Source organism: Lissotriton helveticus, chromosome 1_1 (assembly GCF_964261635.1).
Source record: "Lissotriton helveticus chromosome 1_1, aLisHel1.1, whole genome shotgun sequence".
NCBI lineage: Eukaryota > Metazoa > Chordata > Amphibia > Caudata > Salamandridae > Lissotriton > Lissotriton helveticus.
In genome coordinates this window covers 1707559332-1707583950 of record NC_136057.1, presented here as the reverse complement: position 1 = coordinate 1707583950, position 24619 = coordinate 1707559332, and the positions used below count along the sequence as shown (strand labels likewise).

The 24619-nt window shown below is 45.8% G+C and overlaps 1 protein-coding gene across 10 annotated transcripts in view; it reads left to right on the top strand.

Moving 5' to 3' along the window:
- STAT2 (signal transducer and activator of transcription 2) overlaps positions 1-24619 on the top strand; it is a 1031780-nt gene that overhangs the window by 327040 nt on the left and 680121 nt on the right. For 6 of the 10 annotated variants that reach the window (XM_078689088.1, XM_078689089.1, XM_078689093.1 and 3 more), the window contains 2 exons: positions 7641-7810; positions 8516-8674. In XM_078689088.1, coding sequence (XP_078545214.1) covers positions 7641-7810; positions 8516-8674 — 329 coding nt within the window. The remainder of the gene's footprint in view (positions 1-7640; positions 7811-8515; positions 8675-24619) is intronic. The other 4 variants (XM_078689090.1, XM_078689092.1, XM_078689097.1 and 1 more) reach the window with 1 other exon arrangement.

Here is a 24619-nt window from a genome sequence, read left to right as displayed (position 1 = left end):
TGTTTAAATTTGGCACTAATTATGGGTAAGTACATGAAGGCCAGGGGTTCTTCTATCCATCTGGCCTTCATGGACTTATCCAGTGCCTTTGACACTGTTTGCAGAAACAAACTATGGCAGATGATGGAGAACATGGGATTTGAAGAACCCCTGGTTACCCTGCTCCGCAGATTACACGCTGCTACAACTGTGTCCATAAGATTTGGGCCAGGGGGGGGAAAAGACTAAATCTATCCTCAACCGAGGGTGTGCGACAAGGCTGTATTTTAGCGCCTTTTTTGTTCCTAGTTTATACTAATGGCCTGGAAAAGTTTTTGTTGGAACATTGCTCGGATTTCCCAAAAGTAAACGGCAAGAAGATACCTATGTTATCTTATGCCGACGATACGGTATTAATGACTCTTACAGCTAATAGTATGCAGACCTGTTTGGATGCATTTAACAACTTTATGCTGGACCTGGACCTAAAGGTAAACTTTGCAAAATCTTTTGCAATGGTCTGTGGTCCCAAAGGGACAAAAACCCGTATGTTCATGGTAATTAATTCTACCATTGACAAAGTTGACAATTTTAATTACTTGGGTAATTTATTTAACAACAAACTGAGCTGGGTGCCTTTGATGAAGGCGCGTGTACAAAGTACTAGCCGATCTATAGAGGGTCTATTTCGCTTTTGCAGTAAATTAGGACAAAAAACCAGTTCCACACTTAAAAACCCTGTACAGAGCAAAATGCCTATCTGTGGCCACTTATTGGGCAGGGGTTTGGGGGATAGAAAGCCCAGCCATGATCCAGGTCATGGAAAATAAATTTCTAAAGCGTTTATTATCAATCCCACCAGGTTCATCTAATAGTTTCTGCCACACTGAGATGGGAATGGAATACGTGACTGACATCATCCGCGTTTCCCTTTTACTATTATGGGGCAAAGTATGGTTATCAGAAGACCTTCAGCTCTCAAAAGATATCCTCCAGGACTGTAAAAATCTTGAACATGCGATGAAGATCCCATGGCTTTCATATGTTAGAGACACTCTGCATAGAATTGGTTTGGGCCATTTGTATGACAATCCCGAAAATATGCAGGGGGATATAAAATCTTTAATTAACCACTTCCATGCTAATGACAAGGCCAGCTCGTCATGCAGTACACTGTGCTTATGACGAGCTGACCTTGTCATGAACAATGGGAAATCTCTAGTACCAGCACCCAGCGGGAATTGCCTTAGCATTGAAGGTGTTAAAACAAGTTACCGTAATAGCTTAAGTATGTTACATTTAGATCAGCTAACAAATTGTTTGGGTAAATTGAAGGTCCAATTTTATTTAACATTTACTACTCATGTGCAATGGCGCTTTTATCTGACAAGGTTTAGATTAAACACACTCCACTTTCTTTTTGCCTTTCCAAAACAAGGGGGTTGGTGTGAGAGGCTGCCCCCTTGTCCTTGTGATAACAAAACCAGTCAAAATACTATTCATTTTGTCCTTTTTTGTTCTCTTTATAAGGAACCAAGAAGCAGGTTTATTAAGCCTATCCTAAAAAGTCGGCGACCATGTAACTATAAAGAGGGTTATGACTATTTGTTATCGTTATCACCTGGAGTATGCTGCGCCATGTTAAGCTTCATACGACTGTCATTACAATTTAGGAAACGGCATTGTTAGTTTGGTTAATACCTTTTTTTTGGTACAGGGTGTGATTAATTGATAAATGATATGTAATATTTGTATAAGTTCCTTTTGGAAATTTTTGCTTTTATTTTAGATTCTTATGTATAAATTGTAGAATGAATTATCCTGACCTATTGGTGTCAATATGCTTTTAAATTAAGGTCTGTATACTTTTGTGATTCTATTATTTTGAATCGAATAAAGTTTATGAATCGACATAAGTCATCCTACATGGTGGTCATATCTTAATCTGAAGAGATTTGATAGGAGCCCTTATCTTGTCTTGATGAATGCCATTAACGTTCCGGGCCGACATGGCAGAAACATGTTAACGGCACGGATGGGGATGGGGTACTAAACCCCCAGGTCCCCACGCTTTACTTTTAATATTAAGCAAACACCTAACAAATAAATTGTATTTGGCATTTGCATTAATTTTTAACTTCTCACTTTATCATGTACCCCCCACTTAGTTCTTAGAAATGCCTCCCTCTCTTCAGGTGAAGGCCCGCTCTCTACCAAATGCCATTTCTAGAGAGCGAGGACTGCCAATGACTAAGCATGACACCTGGTGGTGTGTGAGGACAGTCCTTCACATTTTTTGAGATGCCTGGCACCCCACTTAATTAAGCGTAGTGTGCCTGGTTTTCACATATAAAATCAGATATTTATTCAGGGTAGCTTATTTTGTGTGTACGTTCCCTAGGGTCTGGGGAGATAAATATGGTTGTTGGGTCATTGCTGAGTGCAAGTCTCCCAGGGTGGGAGTCGCACTTTGTTCAGTATATGGGTCAGTCTTAGATGACCCTGCATTTTTGAGTGGTTAAATTCTGAGTTATCTTTATGGCTACTACCGCTCATCATGTGTGGGGATGTTAATATCAATCTGAATGTGGACTTGGTGGCCATGTGGGATAAAAATGATAAAGGCTGTAAACCTAAGGTTCTTAGATCTCTGCTGAATCTAAGTTCAACCCACGATCTGAGGGACGTTTGGAGAGAGAATTTCCCTTGGATCCAGGTTTTACATATTTGACCGGTCCACATAAAGTATATGCAAGGCTGGACAATTTTTTTATTTCATCAAGATCTTTTGCAGGGTAGCAGAATAGAGAAATGGCCCCTGGTCATGTCAGACCACAGCCCGTTGGTATTGGTACCAAGAACCACGGCTGGCCCGGCTTATCTAGGAGAGGAGATAAGCCGGGCCAGCCGTGGTTCTTGTTCTTTTGAACTGGCTCTTTTAGTGGATGATGCATACCTTAATCATATGCGGGATTGGATCCCAGTTTTTATGTCAGAAAACATAGGCAGTGCTTCCGTCTGGATAATCTGGTATGCCTTCAAAGCTGGGGTTCGAGGGGAGACCACCTGGTACAGCTGGGCCCATCAAAAAAAAGAGACTCCATCTGGGTGACCTATATAAAGGGTTGTAACTTGCAGGAGCTAAGTTAACAAGAGCAGTGGCCTTGGGTATGGAGACTCGGACGGCACAGCTGAAAGTAGCCGTCGCGAAGGCAGCAATAGTGAGCCTTTCGACAAAGAAAGCTGCAGGCAAATTTTTGGCACATAAACATCTATATTATGAATATAGTCAGAGGGTGGGCCACCTCTTGGCGGTCCAGACGAGGCAGTAAATAGCCCAATCTCATTTTTGAGAAATTCAAGGCTGTCTGTAATAAACAGCAAAATCATGTCTCCTTGGCAACACAGCTTTTTTCCAGGTTAAGGAACAACAAACCATATCAGGCGGGTAATCACACTTTTCGATGCAGGTTAGTGAAGGGAGACCCTATGGCTTTAATACTCTTGGATGCTGTAAAAGCATTCAATAGGGTCTCCTGGTACTATCTCTGGTTTATGATGGAGAAGATCGGTTTAGGGGCTGGGTTTGGCATAGCCATGAAAGCATTGTATCAGCAGCCTATGGCCAGGATTTCCATGATGGGTGGCTTGTCGGAACTTTTAAAGATACAGCGGGGCACAAGACGTGGATGCCCCTGCTCTCCCTTGTTATTCACCCTTTATATCAATCCTCTGATAAGGAGGATAGCAAACAATTAGTTAATACAGCCTATTAGGCCACAAGATTGAACTAAAAATATTGGCCTACACGACGATTTGACGGTAGTCACTACAGATCCCTGGGTGGCATTAAGAAAAATAGATGAAGAGGCTAATCAGTTTGGCAAATTTTCGGGATATCTATTAAATTGGGATAAGACCCAAATTGGTGAAAATAGAGAAGTGAAACGAGAGGATAGACGTGTGGTTGACGGTGCTACCCATTAGAGGGTAAATATAGTAGCTGAAGTAGATAAAAATATACAGATAAATTTAGATCCATTAATTAAAAGTACTAGGGTAGAATTTGGTTGAATAAATAACTTAGGAATGTCTCTGATAGGAAGAACTAACTTGATTAAGATGGTTTTATTGCCTAAAATACGCTACTTTTTAGAGCTATCCCTCTCGAAGTAGGGAACCAATGGTTTATGGTTATTGAACGGGTGATGTCTAGATTTGTACAGGCATACACTAGGCCAAGAAGGGCACTGAAATATCTGACCCTCCAGAAAGAGCGTGGAGGGCTAGGTGTACCCAATATAAGAATATACTACTGTGCCACTGCCCTATAACAGATGTCTGTTTTGTTGGGGATGAAAGGATAGGCTCATTAAAAGTCCCACCCCGTATGAACTTCTGATTGGGGATGCGGCATGGGGAGTACTTTGGCAGCATGCTTAAGTATGGGTACCTCAAAAGAGTTAATTTTAAGAGAATCCGTTGCTCTTTTAAAATATGGGCAGCAGTTCAGAAGAAAGTAGGGCTGGGCTGTCTGAACTTTTACACTCCATTACATAAAAACCCTAATCTCCCAGTTATCTTTCGGGACTCCTGTATAAATCGATAGGAAGAGGACGGACCTTCAAAATTAGGAGATTCCTTCCAGGAGGGGAAGGCTATCTCGTTTGAGATTCTACGGCACAGGTTTAATCTAGGGCACTGTCAGTTCTTTAAATATCTTCAAATCCGTGATTTTTTGCTGAAAAAAGTGGGAGGTGCCGATGAATTCTCTAGGCTTGAGCTGGTTGATAGTCTTGATTATGAAAAACCCCCATCGGGAGGTTTTATCAGCTGTTAATTGGGTTTATGACAGATGATACAGAAAAGCAGGAAAAGTGGTGGGAAGAGAAGGTTCAGACTGGAGCAGATGTCCTCTCGGAGTCCCGAAATCTTGCCCAGTCTGTCTTAATTTCTGCCTCTTTGCAATTACAGCACTCTAAACCCTATTGCAAGTTGTACCACATTCCAGGGAAAATAGCTAAGTGGGGTGGAACCAGAAATGTGCATTGTCCCCGATGCCACTCTTACGGGGCGGAACTTATACACATGTTCACAACCTGCCCGGCCCTAGGGGACCTGATAGAGGACATTACTGAGTTCCTGGGGGGAAGAATCGTTCTAAGTATAGAATTGAGCCCACAACTCATATTACTTGGGGTTAGCAATGAATTAATCCCTAGCCAGACACAGGCATTTGTGTTTATTGCAATGACGACTTTTAGGCTGTGCTTGGCTACAGCATGGCAAGACCTTTCTCTGCCTTCAGTCTAACAATGGCTTGCCTGTCTATTGGCTATTTACACACTGAGGTGGCAGTATATGCAAGAAAAGGCAATGGTGCTAGGCAGAAGGGGTCCAGGGTGCGGGCTCCTCTGGTGGGCTGAATAGCTACATTCGAGGAGGGATAGTAGAGTATCTTTTTACTTTTCTAAAATGCGAGTGTCTGGTGGGTAATTTCTTCCGCGGGTGTCTTTTCTGTGGGGAAGATAGGAACATGTGTATAAATGTTTGTTCTCTGTATATGACCTGATATGAATTAATTTAAGAACGGATTTTCCACTTAGAGGGGAGAGTAAAAGTAAAACACAAACAATTGAAGAAGGGTCTGAGGGAAATTTAAAGACCTGCCCAGTTCGTATCCCCCTAACTGTAATCCTAACAACAAAAAGAACCTGGGGTCTATAACGGAGCTTCAAGTACTCCGAGCTGCTGCAAAACTCCTACATAAGTGAGTTAGGCGCTAATAGAGCTACATAAGTCTCTATATCAGAATGTGTGCCAGGACAAACCTGTCGAAGGACCTACTGAGATTGTTGGTAAGACCCGTACAGAGATGTGTTGGATTCCCATCAAATAGGTATGTAGATCAAGTGTTCTCATTTGGTCATCCAAAAATGGGGTGGTATGTCTCTTGATCAATGAGACCCATCCATCGCCCTTTGTCCTGGCACACATTCTGATATAGAGACTTATGTAGCTCTATTAGCGCCTAACTCACTTATGTAGGAGTTTTGCAGCAGCTCGGAGTACTTGAAGCTCCGTTATAGACCCCCGGTTCTTTTTGTTGTTAGGTTGAGAGTAAAAGTAAGCCATAAAATGTGCAATAAAGATATCTTTACATTTAAAACTAGTGGGTGCTGCTAAATTATAAATAGTATGTGCACAGCATGTAAACCAAGAACATATTTAAAAAGTGCTGCAAATATGTTAAATGCACTTGTTTAGTGTGGAAAAAGTTACTTGCCTGCCATTATCATTTTTCAGCTGCTTGTGTTATAGATTCATATATAATCCTCCCAACAACCGAGATGCACACAATTAACAGAATAGTGAAACGCTTCACCTTCCTTAAGCACACAGGCATGTACTGCATTAGAGAGTAACTGCCTTACCAAAGGTTGTTATATTTGTGATTTCAAGGAATGTGAGCAACAAATGTTGCAAGCCAAAATTAAAAATACTTCAAAACAAAAACAAGATGCAATAATCTGAACCCAACATCAGATCACAGTAGAGTCTACAGCACTTGCATCTCCAACCAAATTAACCTGCAACCCTTATTTTACAGATAAATAGTTAATTCAGCGGGCTCCTCCGTTATGGCGGAGGAGCTTCACCCCGCTCTCAGCGAGTGCAGCAGGCACACGCATCAATCAAATGGTAAAAAATACCATTTTATTTTGGTCACAGGCTCATTCTGTTACAACTTGAGGGGACCGGACTGATTCGTGCAATTGCACTGTTACTGCAGCCCCTGCCAGTGTGCAGCCGGCCAGTCTGACATGCACACTTCAGCCTGCACAATCCCAGGGCTGAGAAACCGCAAAGGGATTGCAGCCACAGGCCCCCAGCTGCAAAATGTGTGCTGGGTTAGCCTGCTCCAAACCAATCCTGGAGCTGCTCTGCAGCTCCAGACTTGGTTGGAATCACGTTGTACTAGGGAGTCCTTCCCTTAACTGCTGCCTGCTGGAGTCATCGCCAAGGAGAGAGACCCCGGATGTGGCTCCGTGCAATATATAAGGTGAGTTTTTTGGTCCTCGGGTCCCATCATATTTTAATGTTGCCCGTTGCCACTGAGTTGATTCCTTACTAGTTTTGTTGTTGAAGTGTCCTTTCAAGAAGATCTTCTTTTGAGCTGATGCCTATTGCAGACTGATAGGAAAATCCAATTAGATGTGTAGCTGCATTTTAAGGACCTGGATTAGCAGAAGGACGCAAAGAACTGCAGTGTTACATCCTGCTTTTCTTTCTTCTCTGTCCTTCTTTAGTGTTTGTTATAACTTGCTCAACATACATCTATGATGTCACATAGAATGCTGGTTGTGTATGCTTGAGATGAGAGTCAGTTACATCTGAGGCTGAGCAGCAGTCCAGCTGCTCCTGGTGGAATTATAATTGAATTTACTTAATACTTTATTATCATCTTGATCTAATACAAATCTTCAGTAAATCAGATCTATTTCTATCAACTGGATTCAAGGTTCATCTTTTAAATGTTACATGCAGCAATGGAATCTTATTTTAGATTGCTATAGTGAAGGTGAGGTTAGCTATGAGCAATCAAAGCTTTGATCCAGGTGCTCGTGCCTCACATTTTGTCTTTTTCAATGGGATTTCAGATGTATTTTTCAACTCGACAGGAAATTCTGGCCCGGCTGCAAGAACTTCTGGGCCGATGTGAGACTCTGGTGCATTTTCTTGAAGAGGAGCTTGTGGAGTGGATGCGTCGGCAACAGGAGGCCTGCATCGGAGCCCCAGTTGATGTCAGCCTGAGCCTCCTGGAGAACTGGTAGGTGTCACCTCCTGAGAGCATCAGTTTGGGCCTTGGGTTGTATAGATGCTCCAACGTTTTACTTTCCTCTATTGGGGAGGTGGATAGAGTAAGCAAGGCGCTCACTTGACCATTGAGAGAAAGTTCATGTGATAACATTTTCAGGGACAGGCAAAGTTCTGAGTAGGAATGAGGCATGTAAAGTCATTTCAGATAACCCCTTCACATGCACGGCCCAGGTATACAGCACAATATTTTTGTGATGACACCAACCATTTATTGGGTGTTATGGGGCCATTTTGTTCTGCAAAACCCCCACCTCTCTTGCCACGCATGGCTACTGCAGCTGAGGCATAGCCCCATTTTGAAAAGCCAGTGGATAGATTTCAGTTTGTCCTTGTGCTGGTTCAAGGCTTTGATAACTCGGTTTATAAACCAAAGTGATAACTCAGTTTATAAACCAAAGTACTAAGAGGTCAGTGGTTATCTAAGGTTGCACAGCATGTTATGTATGTGAATTGTGATCTGAGGTCACAGCTTCAGCAGTTTGAAATCAACAGCCTTCCCACTACAACTCTTGTAAAATATCTGTCTAGAGAGCATCCATCTCTCTCACTCATTTTCCCAACCTGGAAGCAAACATATAGGAGAGATTTAGAATGCTCTCTACAGTCTATAGTTACATTTGTGTTTGTAAGCTACTGAGTTGTTGCTTTTTTGCAGGTTCACTGGGACAGTAGAGGCTTTCTTCCAGCTTCGCCATCTGTTGAAGGACCTGGCAGATCTACCTGAGAAGGTGTCTTATGAGAATGATCCACTAAGAACGGGTGCAGTCATTCTGCAGCAGCGTGTCCATGAACTGCTGACCTGTCTTCTGAAACGGTAATGGGGAAGGGAGAGAGGGTTCTTGTACAATCGGATGCATGTTAGGCCATTACAGTCAGCTCTAATCTACTATTTCCTATTCTCTCCTACACCCTTGATCCGGCCCTTTGTAGTCTGTCAGGGAGTACTTTGATCACTCGTACTATTTAAATTGTTCCACTTGTTCCTGATATTACGTAGTTAAATGTCAGGGATAATGTATTCTGGAGGAAAAAAAGGCTCAAAACAAGCATTTGCTCAGCATCAAGCAGTAACATTTAGACTTTAAAGTCAATAGGCTACAGTCTTATTCTTGAATCTGGGTCAGTACTTCAAATACAGTAATCTGTAATCGGGTAAAGAAGAGCCTGAAATCCAGGGGTTGTATTTTCATGGGAAATAGCAGAGTTCATACATGGGTGAACACCTAGATAAGAACCTGTAGCAAAACAAAATCAAAGTGTTTCCTAAAAGCACTATTTATCGGACATTAATCATATGCATAGATTGTTGAAGCCATGATGACATGTTCTTGGGTGTTTTTCTGGACATCCCCGAGTGTTGTCTCCCCAGTGGACTTAACAACCCTGCATGTTCATTGGAGATATTCCAGTTCATTGTTGTAAGGCATCAGAGCTGTAATCTGACATCAGAGAGCACCGGAAGTGCACCACTCTTTGTGAAGATGACTACTGTTCCCTCTAATCAGGATATGAGACACCGTGGTGGCACCATTATCCATAGCCGCCCTGTCTTGCAGCCCTTTTACCTCTGGCTATATGGAGTAATACTCTACTAAATCCTGTAACTAGGGTTCTGATGATGTCCGGGATGTGCATGCAGATTGATGGTTTGTGTGTTGGTTTCCCGTGTATACCTGCATTGTTGAACTGTGCAAGTCAGTGAACTCTGTTTGTGTTTGTTACTAGATGATGGTCTTGTTCGTGTGAGGCTTCTAATGGACATTGAGTATTTGGTCCTACCCAGTACTGCTCTGAAACCAAATGTTCCTGTGGATGGGATGCTATAACCCATAAAGAGCCCCTTTGATGTGGCTACAGAACCTCTTATAGAATGATTCCTCTGTCTCCTGCTTCCATGTTCGGGATAACTTTTATTTAAGAAATGGCCATAGCTGTTCTACTTTTCTTGTGACCCAACCTAAACCAGTCTCTTGAGTGGTACCAGGACTACTTGACCTGGACATAGTTGCCGACTGTTTGATTGGTTAGGCCAGGCCTATGCGGAGAAAAAGAATACTTCCTCCCTAGCCAGCACACTGATGGAGGAGAGGCGTCTGAAGAACCAGAAGTTGGACTGTGATTTCATCCTATGCTTGAGAAGCTTGCGGTCAATGACTTGCTAGAAGCTGTGGTGAAATGAAGACCTACTGGGCTGCTGTATAAGTGGAGTGCCCTTGCCAACAGTGAGTGACCGGCCTTTCGGAACCAGCACCTGGAAGAACTTGCATGAGTCTTTAACAGAGAACCCCTAAAATACTGTCAGATTGATAGAAGGTAACACTAATTTACCTACATTACAGTACTGATGTAGAACGGTCTCTTTTCATTCTCCCTCCATGGTATTTTTAATGGGTACATCTACCCCTACATTCCTCATTCTTTGAATCTCTTTTTAGGTGCCTGACTGGTCTGGAAGAGTTTTCCACAGCAATAGCTCTCTAATACTGCCAGGTGGTGCCATACGACTACAGCTGCAACTCTGCCACCTTGAAATGACCAGATTATAGCATGTTTGGTGCCTGCCGGAGCTCTTACATCAGTTCAGAACTCTCTTAGAGCGTCACTGATGCAATTCCTCAGCAGATTGACAGCAACCAGCTCATATGTCTCCTCACAAACTCCTGGATACTGCAAGAAAATGTCCTTGTTAGACTTAAATGAAATCTTCATGCAGTGTTTAAGCTCGGATAAAGTGAAATCCTTTGTATATGTTTAATAGCAATGTAATTCACATTTGACTAGAATCCTTCTACTTGGAATGTGCACTTTTATAAAGTTATTATGGGAGTTCCCAGGCTGAAGAGAAGTGCATCCTTTCATGATCAACCTTCAGTTGCTTGTGGGAATTTATTACAAACACTTTCTATGTGTGGTAAGTGTAATTTCTTGGCAAATTCTACTACATCTTAATATTTAAAAACGTGGCCTAAAGTAGACATTGTACAAGACACCAGACAACAAGAATACTGCAATTTCAAGCTATGCTACAACTATATGCCTACAATTAGCCATAAGGTAATAGACACCCTTGGAAACCTAGTGAGTAGAGAATTGTCTCAGATACGATAAAAACAGAATCTACTATAAAAGAAAAAAGCATTCTCCACAAATTGGCTAACAACCATCAGGCCCCTGACACAATAGCAGACAAAGAGGATGCAGTGGTTGCAATGGATACTCAATATTAGAAACAGAAAGCCCTTGAACAATTAACCGATTAAACAATATACCTGAAATTGGAAACTGACTACAGTTGAATTCATAAATATTTTGAACTGGATTCTAGATGAATCTGAATAGATGGAATTGGATTTATAGAGACTCTACATGTTTCTACTACAAAAGCATTATAAAAGTCTATATATATGCTTTTTCTCCATAATCCATAAAGATGCAAGAAATCTTCCTGTTTTGGCCATTGTACCCAACCTTGGGTCTATTGTTGAGACTACGGGCAAATACGTAGACTACTTGCAACCTATTGTACAAAAAAAAATCTTCCTTGAAATATACTACCCATCTGCTCAGTATGTTGATCTAGCACTGGAAAAGCATGTCACCTTTTTTACATTAGATGTGAAAACACTTTATACATCCTTTCCGCATCAGATGAACTTGATCTTGTTGAATGGTTCTTTTAAGAAACACAATACCAGGAGCTCATCCAGTCTTTTTGCTGTCTCGCTGCAGACCTCCGGTGTCTAACAGTTCAGTTACTCTGCTTGTCCTCTCACTCCTCATTGCACTGCAGCTGCTCTTAACTGTTATTTTTTCAGCTGCTGGTTTTGGCAGCATTCAGCCTTCCTTACCTTTGTTCAGGCAGCACTAGGTTAACAGAACCTTGCTGAACGGAAGCCAATGAGTGCAAATACAAAAGCGGAGGATTGAGTCTTATGTTCTTCCAGTAGTAAAACTTGTATCTGAAAGAGACAATTAGTTATGGATTCCTTACCTTAAAATTACCCCCAGGCGTCAAACTGGATCCAGAGAATTTTTCTTCAGCAGTACTCCTGCGCATCGGTAGGTGGCGTCTGTCGACTTCACGATCGTCGTTGGAGTCGTGTTCACCGGAATGACGTTGCGGTGTCTAGTTAGATGCCGCCCCTGTACGCTGACGTCAGTTCTCTTTCTTTTTCCACGCCAGCCGGTGCAGATCCAGAGAGCGCGGTACCTCGAGTCACTTTTTGACTCTATTTTGGCGACTTTTGTTGATGTCTTTGAGTCGTTACGACTCCTGGTGCACAGGGATGTCATCTTGGCGGACCGGTTTCAAGCCTTGTGACTCCTGTCACAAGCTGATGTTGGTGACGGACCCCATCTTGTGTGTCTCTGGTCCCTGGAGCGCGACCACAACTTGAAGTCATGCTCCGAATGTCGTGCCATGACCCGAAGTCTTTGCAAGAGTGGTCTTGAAAGTTTTTGGAGGCCCAGCAGTCAGCTCCGCGGCGCTCAAGGTCCCGGTCGAGAGGGAGGTCGCGGAACCGGTCGTGGAGCCATCACCACCATTCCTCATGAAAGTGTTAGTCTTCGGGTAAGTCAAAGCACAAAAAGAATGCGAAGAAGCACCATCGCTCTTCTCGTTCTCCCCGTCCGTCGATCGACGCGGGATGCGGATGGTAGTCACCCTTCTCCGCCCGCGGAGCCTGTTGGGTCAGCTCCGAGCTTCCCTTCCTTTTCGGAAGCCTGAGTGACCCCTACCCAACTTCGTAGTTTTTACGAAGTCCTCCATTCTATTTTTGGGCAGCCCGACTCCGCCAGTGCGCCTTCAGGCCCCGCGGACTCGGCTGGGGGCTCTGGGCCTTCAATGCTGGCAGCTTCAGCGCCGCAGGGCCCCGGGGATGAAGGTCTGGATCCGGATCGGCGCCGGTCGACCTCGTGACACCTCTTCCGCCACCAAATCCATTGGCGACGCCTCCGCCCTCTTTGCCGCCGGTTGTGTCACCAGATAACGTTGACCCCGGCCTCCCCCTCAATGTGGACATGGAGATGGACCGATGTCGCCCGACGTCGGTACCGGTACCGACTGGTACTTTTGTACCCCTGTTCTCCCCTGGTGTTCCCTATCGCCCTGAGTGGCCACCAGAGGAGGGTGAGGTGGAGTGGGAGAGGTCTGTGGACCCTTTGGCAGACCAGTTGGAAGAACCGGACTGGAGAGAGGAGTTGGGTGAGGCCAGTGGTCTGGACATTTCCCCAGACCTTGGTAACCTTTCTCCCCCTACCGTGGCAACGGAGGAAGGTGCGTCATACGCAGTGGTGTTGCGTAGGGTGACTGAGGCCTTAAACCTCGAACTTCCTACGGTGGCGGTTAGGACTAACCTCGTGACCGAGGTGCTTCAACTGGCAGCAGCCTCTTCTGAGCCCCTGCTGCCATTCAATGAGGCCCTCACGGACATCCTTTTGGGCACTTGGTCCAAGCCCAACACAGGCGCACCTGTGGATAGGATGATTGCCTAACACCACCGACCGGACACGGGCGACCCTATTTTACTCTCCCAACACCCCACCCCTGAGAGCTTGGTGGTCCGGGCCTTGCCTTCCAAGGGCTCATTCCCTGCCGCACCACCTGATAGGGAATCCAAGAAGCTGGACCATCTTGGGAAGAAATTTTTTTCTTCCCCCAGCTTAGGACTGCGGTCAGTGAACACTGCAATTCTCTTGGGCTGTTACTCCCAGTCTGTGTGGGACACGGTCATGCAGGTGTTGCAACAGGGTCCGGAGGAGGCCCGGCCCGTGTTCTCCTGTACTGTGGCCGAAGGGAGAGACACAGTGAAGTTCGCCATCTGATGTGGGTTTGACACCACCGACTCGCTAGGCAGGACGATTTCAGCGTCAGTAGCCCTTAGACGCTACGCCTGGCTTTTCGGGGTGATGTCCAGCTACACTTTTAGACATGCCCTTTGATGGCCGTCGCATGTTCGGCGACAAGGCAGACAACGTGCCCGAGCGCTTTAAAGACTCCAGGGCTACGCCCAGATCCTTAGGCCTCGCTTCTACCTCTCGCCCTGCACAGTCTGCTTTTCGCCCCTTTCTTGGCTACGGAATGGGTACCCTGCCACGTTTCACCCAGAGCCACAGGCCTGCGCAAGCTGTCCAGCTCTGCGCAGCCGGGGACGTGGGACCCACCGTCATGGGTCAGGGAGCCAGCGGGCAGGCCAGTCCACCAGCGCCCCCTCTGCAGCAGCTTCCAAGCCCTCCTAGTCCGACCTTTCAGGGCCACCATTTGCCAGTGGGCGGCAGGATTCGCCATCACCTCCCCCACTTGCTCAACATCACGTCAGACAGGTGGGTTTTGCAGATAGACCGAAGGGGCTAAACCCTCCCCTTCGAGACTATCCCTCCATCCATGCCACCTCAACTCCATTGCATGTCGGAGAATCACCTGGCCCTTCTCCAACAGGACGTTACAACTCTCTTGGCCAAGGGAGCCATCGAGCAAGTTCCTGCCACAGAAGAAAGTTGTGGTTGTTATTCTCACTACTTTCTGGTGCCCAAGCAGGACAAGGGCCTGCGTCCTATCATGGATCTCAGGAATGTCACTGCTTTCTCCGGAAGGAGAAGTTCAAAATGTTGACATTGGCTCAGGTCCTGTCTGCCCTCTACCCTGGAAACTGGTTGGTAGTGTTGGACTTTCAGAATGCTTATTTTCACATCCCCATCCTGCCGGCCCACAGGCGTCACCTACGGTTCACGGTAGGTCACAAGTACTATCAGTTTACTGTGCTTCCCTTTGGCCTTTCCAGCGCCCCCTTGGGTGTTCAGGAAAGTGATGGCGGTGGTCGCAGCTCCTCTGCGCAGATCAAGGGTTCCAGTCTTCCCCTATCTCGATGACTGGCTGTTGAAGGTGGGCTCGCCCCTGGCTGTTGTCTCCCACCTTCAGACTACGGCCGGCCTCCTGAATTTGCTGGGGTTTACCATTAACGTGCAGAAGTCACACCTGATTCCCTCTCAGAAGCTCCTTTTCATCTGAGCGGTTCTGGACAGAGCGCAGTTTCAGGCTTATCCTCCCGAGCAGCGAGTCTGGGATATTCGGGCTATGATTCCGATCTTTCAGCCTTTATCCTGGGTTTTGGTCAGAATGACCCTGAGACTACTGGGCCTTATGGCCTCCTTCAATCCTGCTGGTGGACTATGCCTGGTGGCATATGCGGACTCTGCAGTGGGACCTGAAATTCCAATGTGCACAGCATCAGGGGAATCTTTCTGATTGCGTCCAGATCTCAGAGGGCACTGCACGCCAATTGCAGTGGTGGCTTATGAACCAGGATTGGGTCAACGACAGATCCCTCTCCCTTCCCCAACCAGAGTTCACAGTGGTGACAGATGCATCACTGCTGGGGTGGGGTGGCCACATAGGAGAGGGGGAGATCAGAGGCCTATGGTCTCCGGCGGATTCCAGGCTCCACATCAACCTTCTGGAGCTTCGGGCGATCTGTCTTGCACTGAAGGCATTGCTTCCTTCCGTCAGAGGGAGAGTAGTGCAGGTGTTCACGGACAACACCACCGCCATGTGGTACTGCAACAAACGGGGCGTGCTGGGGTTGCAGACCCTATGTCAGGAGGCACTTTGTCTTTGGAAGTGGCTGGAACATCAGGGCATGTCCCTGGCAGTTCAACACCTGGCAGGTTCGCTGAACGCCAGGGTGGACGAACTCAGCCGCCGGTGCATGATAGATAACGAATGGCGTCTTCACTCGGAAGTGGTGCAAGGTCTCTTGTCAGCGATGGGGAGAGCTTTACATCTATTCACCACCAAAGAGAATGCACAATGTCAGCTGTTCTGTGCGTGGAATTTCCAAGGCGGCACTCGCTCGGCAACGCTTTTTGTCGCAAGTGGAGTTGTGGTCTTTTATACGCTTTTCCGCCTATACCACTTCTGCCCAGAGTGCTGAAGAAGATCAAGCGCTACCGGGCCGAAGTCATTCTTGTGGCGCCGGATTGGGCACAAAGATTCTGGCATCCTGAGCTTCTACAACTGGCCATCGATCCTCCGATCAGACTGCCTCCGGGAGGATCTTCTGTCGGAGCAGGAGGGAACGTTCCTCCACCCAAACCTGTCCAGACTCCCCCTCCTTGCATGGAGATTGACTGAGGGGCAACAGTTGACACCTTTTGATTTTCCTCCCGAAGTCTGTAACGTTATATTGGCAGCCAGGAGTCCTTCCACCAAAATGGTATACGCCTGTAGATGGAACAAATTTGTGGCATGGTGTGCAGGAAAGGCTGTGGATCCCCTTTCTGCCCCCTTTTCAGAGGTTCTCCTCTTCATTCTTTCTTTGGCCCAGCAGGGCTCTGCTCTGGGCAATCTCAAAGGCTACCTTCGGTTGCCTGACCAGCCTTCTCTTTTCAAGTCCCCTATTGTAAATCGCTTCCTTAAGGGCTTAACTCACTTGTTTCCTCCAATTCCTTTCGTAATGCCCCAGTGGGACTTGAATCTTATGTACGCTCCCTTCGAGCTGCTACATAACTGTCCTCAGACTTCTGACCCTTAAAACTGCCTTTCTGGTTGCCATCACCTCTGCTCGCAGGGTGAGTGAGCTTCAGGCTCTTTCTTCTAAGCCTCCTTTCCTTGCTGTTCATCCGGACAAGGTTGTCCTTCGGACTCGACCTTCTTTTCTTCCCAAAGTGGTTACCTCTTTCCACATAAGACAGACCATAACTTTGCTCACCTTCTTTCCGCCCCTGCATCCTTCTAAAGAGGAAGAGAGGTTCCACCGTCTGGATCCAAAACGTGCGCTTTCATTCTATCTGGATCGCACAAAACAATTCTGGGTGGATGACCAGCTCTTTGTTCAATCAATCAATCAGGGAATTGTAAGCGCGCTACTCACCCGTGAGTGTCTCAAGGTGCTGAGGGGGGGGGGAGGGTCCGCAGATCTTTTTAGCCGAAGAGCCAGGTCTTGAGGGTCTTCCTGAAGGTGTTAAGGGAGGGGGCGCATCTGATGTGTGCCGGTAGCTCGTTCCAGGTCTTGGCTGCCATGTAAGAGAAGGATCTTCCACCTGCTCTGTGGATGCCAGGAGTCTTGTTGACTATGTGGGTGCCAAGAAAGTTCGGGACGTGCAAAAATGAACCATCTTCCGATGGGTCGTTCTTTGCATCAAACGCTGCTATTCCTTAGCGGAAAAGGAACCTCCAGTGGTGTTGCCCGCCTATTCCACCAGGGCGACAGCAGCCACTACTGCTTTGGGACGTGGAGTCCCCCTTCATGGCATCTGGCAGGCAGGTATGTGGGCTTCATTGCACACGCTTACCAAACACTACTGCCTGAACAGCCAAGTCCGGAGAGATGGCTTCTTTGGCAGTTCAGTTATCCAGGACTTTCTTGTGTGAACTTAGTTAGGAGACCCACCTCCGGGGTTGGTATTGCTGGGGTATCTGTTCTAAGGTGAGGAATCCTTAACTAATTGTCTCTTTCAGAGGGACAAGTTACTTCCCTTCGGTAACGATATATATCTGTAAGAGACTTAGATTAGTTATGGGTTCCTCACCGCCCCACCCATCCTCCCCATTCTGCAAACTGACTTCTAGGGTAAGGAACTTCCCTTCAGGGCCCTAGTTTTGTGCACCAGTGGTCAGTGTCTTGCATGGCTCTGCGCTTTTGGCGTAGAATATCGTGTAAAAAACTGACGTCAGTGCGCAGGGGTGGTGTCTAAGTGGATTCCGCAACGTCATTCCGGCGACCACGACGCCAATGACGAACGCTGAGTCGACCAACGCCACCTACCAACGCAAGGGGTACTGCTGAAGAGAAATTCTCCGGATCCAATCTGACACCTGGGGATAATTCTAAAATGAGGAATCCATAACTAATCTATGCCTCTTACAGATATATTGTTACTGAAGATAAGTACCTTGTTTGTTTATTCAAAATCACTTGTTAACAGTGGAAGGTGAGTACTTGCGTGACACCCTTTGATACTATTACACAGTCCCAGAAAGTCTCTACAGACCCAAACTGCTGCATAGGAGAGCTGAGTAGCATTTTTGGGTCTAAGCCTAGCTAACATTATCTTGGGATCATTCAGAAAGTTTCCCTGGGAATGCATTCCACCCGTTTCTTACGTTTTGCTTTGTGGTTTGTAACTCGCATTTGCTTGTTTTCCATTTGCTGGCTTTATTTGTTTTAGGCTGCCCAGCTTGAGTTCATCCCTTCCAATGTCCAAACTCTATTTACTGTATTCTTCCACCAGTACTTAATTTCTGTGAACAGGCCTTTAAATCTTGTTCTTATCTTGTCACATTTTCTGTGCATTCAAAGACAGAAGTAAAATGTCAGGGTCTGTTTTCCACGGAGCTTGGTGTTTAATTTTCTTTCGCTGACTTCAAAATGAGAGGATTTATGTGACAATCATGCTGGGTACTTGGGGTGTTCTGTACAAAGTAAAAAATAAATTCTAGCGCAAAACTAATTTTAAATGGACTGGTAAGATATTTCAGAATATGGAAAGAACGAATGAAGTAAATTGTTTTAGTAATTCTGGATTGTGTTGGAAACAAGTATTTGAATATGATCAAAACAAATCAATACACTTGGTGATGACATTCCACACATTATTAATTATGTGCGGTATACTTTTATCAGTACAACTGTATGTCTGGGCAAATGTAATGGCTATTTCAATTGAAAATGGGGCGTCTGTACTGGCAGGGTGCTACTACACCATGCTTACTCCACTTTACCCCACTCCACGCTACTTTGCCCCACTCCACGCCACTGTACTCTACTCTGCACCACTCCTCACTAAGCCACTTCAAGCCACGCCACGTCACTTCACTCTACACTACTTCACTCGACGCCTCTCTTCTCTAAACCACTCTACACCTCTGCACTTTACCCCACATCACTCTACTATGCACCTCTTCACTCTGTGCCAAGCCACTACATTCCACACTGCATTCTATGCCACTTCACCCTACTCTGAAACAATCTACTCTACGGCACTGGACTATGCAACTTCAATCTAGCCTGCACCACTCTACCCCACTGCACTCTATTGTAAGCCAGTGCACTCTGACACTGCACTCTACTCCACTTTACTCAAAATCAATACACTCTACACTAATCTACTCTGCACCACTGCACTCTACGCCACTATACTCTACACGGCAACACTCTGTGCCACTCCACCATTGCACTCTACTACACTCTATTCTGCAAATCTGCACTTTCTGACACTGAATTCTGCTCCACTGAACTCTGCACCACTTGCTTTGTCCACTGCACTCTGCACTCTGTGCCACTCTACTGCACTCTATGCCAATCCACTCTACACCACTATAATACACTGTGCATCACTGCACTCCAGGACACTGCCCTCTATGCAACTTCTCTCTGCAGCTCTCTAATCTGCAGCACTCTACTCTATGCCAGTGCACTCTACCCCACTCTAGTATGCACCACTGCACTGCTGTACTCTGCATCACTCTACACCACTGCACTCTACTCGGTACCACTCTACTCTACACCAATGCACTCTACATGAATGCACTCTTCACCACTGCACTCTACACGACTGCTCTCTACTCTACGCAGCTGCACTCTACTCTACGCAGCTGCACTCTACTCTGCGCCACTGCACTCTACTCTGCGCCACTGCACTCTACTCTGCGCCACTGCACTCTACTCTGCGCCACTGCACTCTACTCTGCGCCACTGCACTCTACTCTGCGCCACTGCACTCTACTCTGCGCCACCGCACTCTACTCTGCGCCACCGCACTCTACTCTGCGCCACCGCACTCTACTCTGCGCCACCGCACTCTACTCTGCGCCACCGCACTCTACTCTGCGCCACCGCACTCTACTCTGCGCCACCGCACTCTACTCTGCGCCACCGCACTCTACTCTGCACCAATGCACTGTACAACACTACACTGTATGCCACTCTAATCTATTCTGTACCACTTCACTCTGCTCTGCACCAATGCACTCTACCCTGCACCACTGCACTCTACAACACTCTACGATACTCCACTCTGTGACACTCTACTCCACTCTATGCCACTCCACTGTACAGTACTCTAGTTCACTCTGTGCGACTGTACAATACTGCTCCACTCTGACGCTCTACGCAACTGCCACTCCATGACGCACTACTCCACTCTATTCCACTGCTCCACTCTATGCCACTTCACTCTACAACACTACTCCAATCTGCCATACTCTACGACCACGATGCCAATGATGAACGCGGAGTCGACCTACGCCACCTACCGACGTGCAGGGGCACTGCTGAAGAAAAATGCGGCCATTCCATTCTCCTACACTTCTCCACTCCATGACAAAATACTCCGCTCTACCTCACTCTACAGCACTCTGCAACACACTCTACGTCACTCCACGCCACTCACTGCCACTCCACTCTATAACACTGTTCTCCACTCTAAGCCTCTCAGCTCTGCGCCCTCACACTTTACAACAATCTACTCCCTCCACAACACTCTACACTATTCCACTCAACTCTTCACTACACCACCCTATGACTCTCTCCTTCCATAACACTCCACTCTACTCAATTTATGACACTCCACTCTCCATAACCCCTCAGACTTTTAGCCATACTGGTGTCCAACATGGCTAAAACAGATTGGCAAAGCTAATGGCTCTTGCATAGGCGAGACCCTATGGCTACTACTTCCAAGACCAGCATATTTTATCTCTCAGAAGCCTATCAGGGAGTGAGTAGGATAATTAGAGAACTCTGTTTGTACTGGACACCTGTCATTTATGATAATTCTGTTTTATGCATTGGTGTGACTGAGATGGCCAGATTTTAAGGCTTGTACTAAAATGAGCTTATTGATTTCCACTTATTTTTCTGTTGCTTATAGTAGGTTGAGATGGAATGTTTCCACTCTGTGCAGAATTGTGCATTACAGATTAGCTAGACACACACTTCAGATGACCTTGTAGAGTTCCTCTGATACTAAACCAAAGGAAATGCAGTAGGCAGCAGCGTTTTTGTACTTTCTGAAACTAAAATGAGGGCATTCTTACACTATACTCTGTAGTTGGCCCCTGCTTGTGCCATAGACTACAGTATAATAAAACATATAAAAGATACATGTGCTGGGGGGGTCAAAAGAGATGGACTGGATAATAGAGGGATGCTAACCGGCAATTCTCAGATTTCATGCTTTAAGGTAGGAGGTGGGCTAAACATGGCTACCATTCAGATAGTAATGATTGGGCAGTACTTCCAATATAATGGCTGTATGTGCTTTTACAATTAGGAAGTTAGGTAGGATATTAGGCTAATCAAATATGGATGTCTGATGAAATATGATTGGAATATATCTCCTGTTGAGTCTAATCATTTTATTCACTAATTTGTAGATCATTATTGTGGTAGTTCTTATTTGCGTGATCTGTAGAAGTATAGTAACGTATTCTGTACTGAGTATATTGTCAAATACCAGTGTGTGCAATATTTTCTGATGTATACTTCTGTCTGCAGATTCCTCACCTCTTGATCCTCCCTAAGACGTTAGGAATGATCTAGAGATATAGCAACAGCTATCCTGCGACAGTGGGTGGCGCTCTGATGTGACATCATTGGGACATATGCGGTTCTATGAGAAACTCTGGAATCATTTTGTTTTTTTGCACTCGTTGACACGGATCTGATACTGCTTTCTTCGAAAGTTCTTCTGTTTTGAAGATTTTGCAGTGTTGTAGTCCATCTTTGGTTGCCCTAGCTCTCTTATTGGTCTTTGTTTCAATGGCAGCTTCACCGTGTGTGGTACTGAGTTCTAGACTGCGTTCGGGCACTGGTTTGTTGGATCTTATGCCCTCCGGTAGTTGCCAGTTGTACTCATTATTATGGTGTTCATGACATGTTTTCATCAACCTTATGCCTCAGGTTTTGTGAACCATGTACTACTTCTGGTGGGAGTTCTTTTTGTGGATCAAGCCTAATTGGACTGCTGTGTGTGCCACGTTCTGGCTTTCCTTAGATTGTTCCCCTTCCAAGGTGTGGAATTTTGTGTTCTGTTGGTGTCCTCCTTCAGGTAGAGGTGGTTTATTGGGAGAATCAATGTGATAACCTGTTTCAGGGCTTGGTACATCTATTGTTCTGCACTACATTGTTTGTTAAGGCCTTTGACCGCCTGGATGGTTCCTGTTTGAATTTAACATTATTTATCTGTCATACACCTCAGACCACCTGTTTTCTCTTTTCACATATTGTGTTTGCCTATAGAAGGGTCTGTGGCATGCTGCTTACCTTCGGACTTTTCCCTACTCTTTCAGCCCCTGCCCCCTTGATTGGCTCTTTTCTCTCTTGGTTTTCCATTGCTGTCACATGGCGTTCAAATGTCTGCATTGTCTGTTGCAGTACTGTTGGGCAGTGCAGTGTGGGGTTTTGCTTCTGGTCCTGCAGGGCCTTTCACTATATTCTTATTTTGTTTTTCTTTGCCTACTGTTCTTGGTTGGTGTCTCTGGCTGGGTGGGGGGGGGGGGGTAGTTTTCGCATCAGATTTTGATCTGCAGTATAAATTAGATTTGCTTTGTGGAGGTGTTACGTATTGGTCCCACAGAATTCAATTTGTTGTGGACTAGACAGGTGGTGCATTATCCGGCAACTATGTGTTGGGTCTTTCTTTCTCATTCTGTGCGCTGTGGGGTGGTGGCTATATTTTGGTGTATGATTTGTAGCAGATTAGATGTCCTTGTGTTCTGTTTTCACTCCTGTGGATGGTGGTCAGTCACTGTCTTTGAGAGACTGGCTTATCCTTGGTTCCTGCCTTGAATGCACTTGGCTTTTGCTGTGATTTCTGTATTTGGCTTTCTCTACTGCTTGTTGTGGGTTGTCATTGTTTTGACTATAGCATGTCCTTTACAAGTGTGGGCTAGTGGATGACCAATTTGGCACACTCTAGTGGGACCAGTTGTATTGATTCTGCTTGAGCTCTTTGTTAGTTTCTGTGGTTTAACAAGCCCTTTTTGGACATGGCGCTCACCTTGTACCTCCAGCCTCTGTAAGATAGTTGTATTTCTGGCACTGTGCAGTCTTTTCATAGTCGCAGCTTGGCTTTCAATTTGTGGCCATTGTTTCTGCTGCTACTCCCTTGTTGGGCAGTACTTTTGTTTTCTTTGTCTTTGCTTTGGGACTTTGTAGTTTGATGAATGGTTACTGCTTTCTGTTACCACTTGAGGCCACCTTTCTAATGTCTTATGCCCTGAGCGGTTGATTATGCTGGATTATTTTTTAACCTGTGCCTTTTTTGTTTCAGGTGACTTGAGGCCTGGTATATTCTGTATTCTTTCCTTTCATTTGCTTTGCCATTGGTTTGCTGGTGTCGACAGCTTTTTGTCTGTCTGGTCTTTTGACCCCTAGTATTGGGCATTCTGTATAGGTGTTTTATTCTCTTCCCTATGCTTCGTTATTACGGTTGACTGCTATTTTTTGTAATGTGCAGGAGTTTGCTGTTTGAGTTTGGTTGTTGCCCTGGTTTTGAGGCTGTTATTTGGATTACTGTTGAATTGTCCTGTATTTAGTGTGTTATTTAGGCTGTGCTCTTGCCTGCCAGTGCCTAGGGCTGGTTAGCCTACTTGTTTTCTCCTCGGACCCACTTTCATGGGGTACTGCTGTGGTACTGATTCAAGAGGTGCGGAATCTGCGGGTAGAAGTAGCCATCAGTAGATAAAGAAACTTATCATTGGTAAAGATCTATTTGAGGCATGGATCGCTGTAAATACACATGCTTTGCATATTCCCACCATCTAGTGTTGGGCTCGGATGTATGCAAGTTGTTTATCTTCAAAGAAAGTCTTTCGAGTCACAAGATATAGTGACTCCTCCTCTTGCTAGTAATGCGCATGGTCAGCGACTCCATTGTTGTTAGATTGTTTTCTTCTGCCGTCTGGTTCGGACGTGTGCTGTTCTGCTCCGGTTTAACATCATCGTCGTTTACACTTTCTAAATGCTTCCATTGGTATTATTTTCAATCGCAGCTGTTCTTCGACTCCCTCCTCAGTGCAACAGCGTTGACTTTGCTAGGGCGGCTCGAGACGGCTGTTGCACTCATGGGTCTTTGCCCTTCGGGCAGTCTTCATCTTCGACGTTCCCTCCACGCCATGTCTACCTAGTGATGCAATGGATTCCCTTCCGTTTCTGTCCCCGTTGCCACACAAAGTTCCCATGCATCATTCTCAATCATGTGTGTAATTTATGCCTCTCCCCCGAACACAAGGAAGCTACCTGTGAGACCTGAATGTCTTTTCGATCAAAGAAGATGTTGTGTGACTTTACAGCTTAGTGCCTCAAGATGTTCCACTGCAGCGCAGAAGACACACCAGATCTCTTCGGTTCCGATGACCCTCAATAGGACGTACAAGCCCACCATTCAGCTGCTAATTAGGGCTCATTCCTTCTCGAGGACATTCCAGTTCTGAGATGGAGATTCAGGTTATCACTCCAGGGCAGGTTGCTGGGTACTTTGTCCCCTCCGCCTTCACCCCAACCACAGCAGATCTCTACAAAGTGTTGCCTGTCTCCCCCTGATCGACCAACGACTGTTGTTGGGCCACAACTACTTGCAGGTCATGGCTGGCACCGACTGCCATCATCGGACATGCTGTTGTAAATGAATCTCGGACCCTAGTGTAAATGTTCCAGATTCATGCCCTTATATAGGTATAGATTATCCGATCCTTATATAGGCATAGAAATCATTACCATATTTAGACTGAGCGTATGCAGCCCAAATACGGCATGACTAC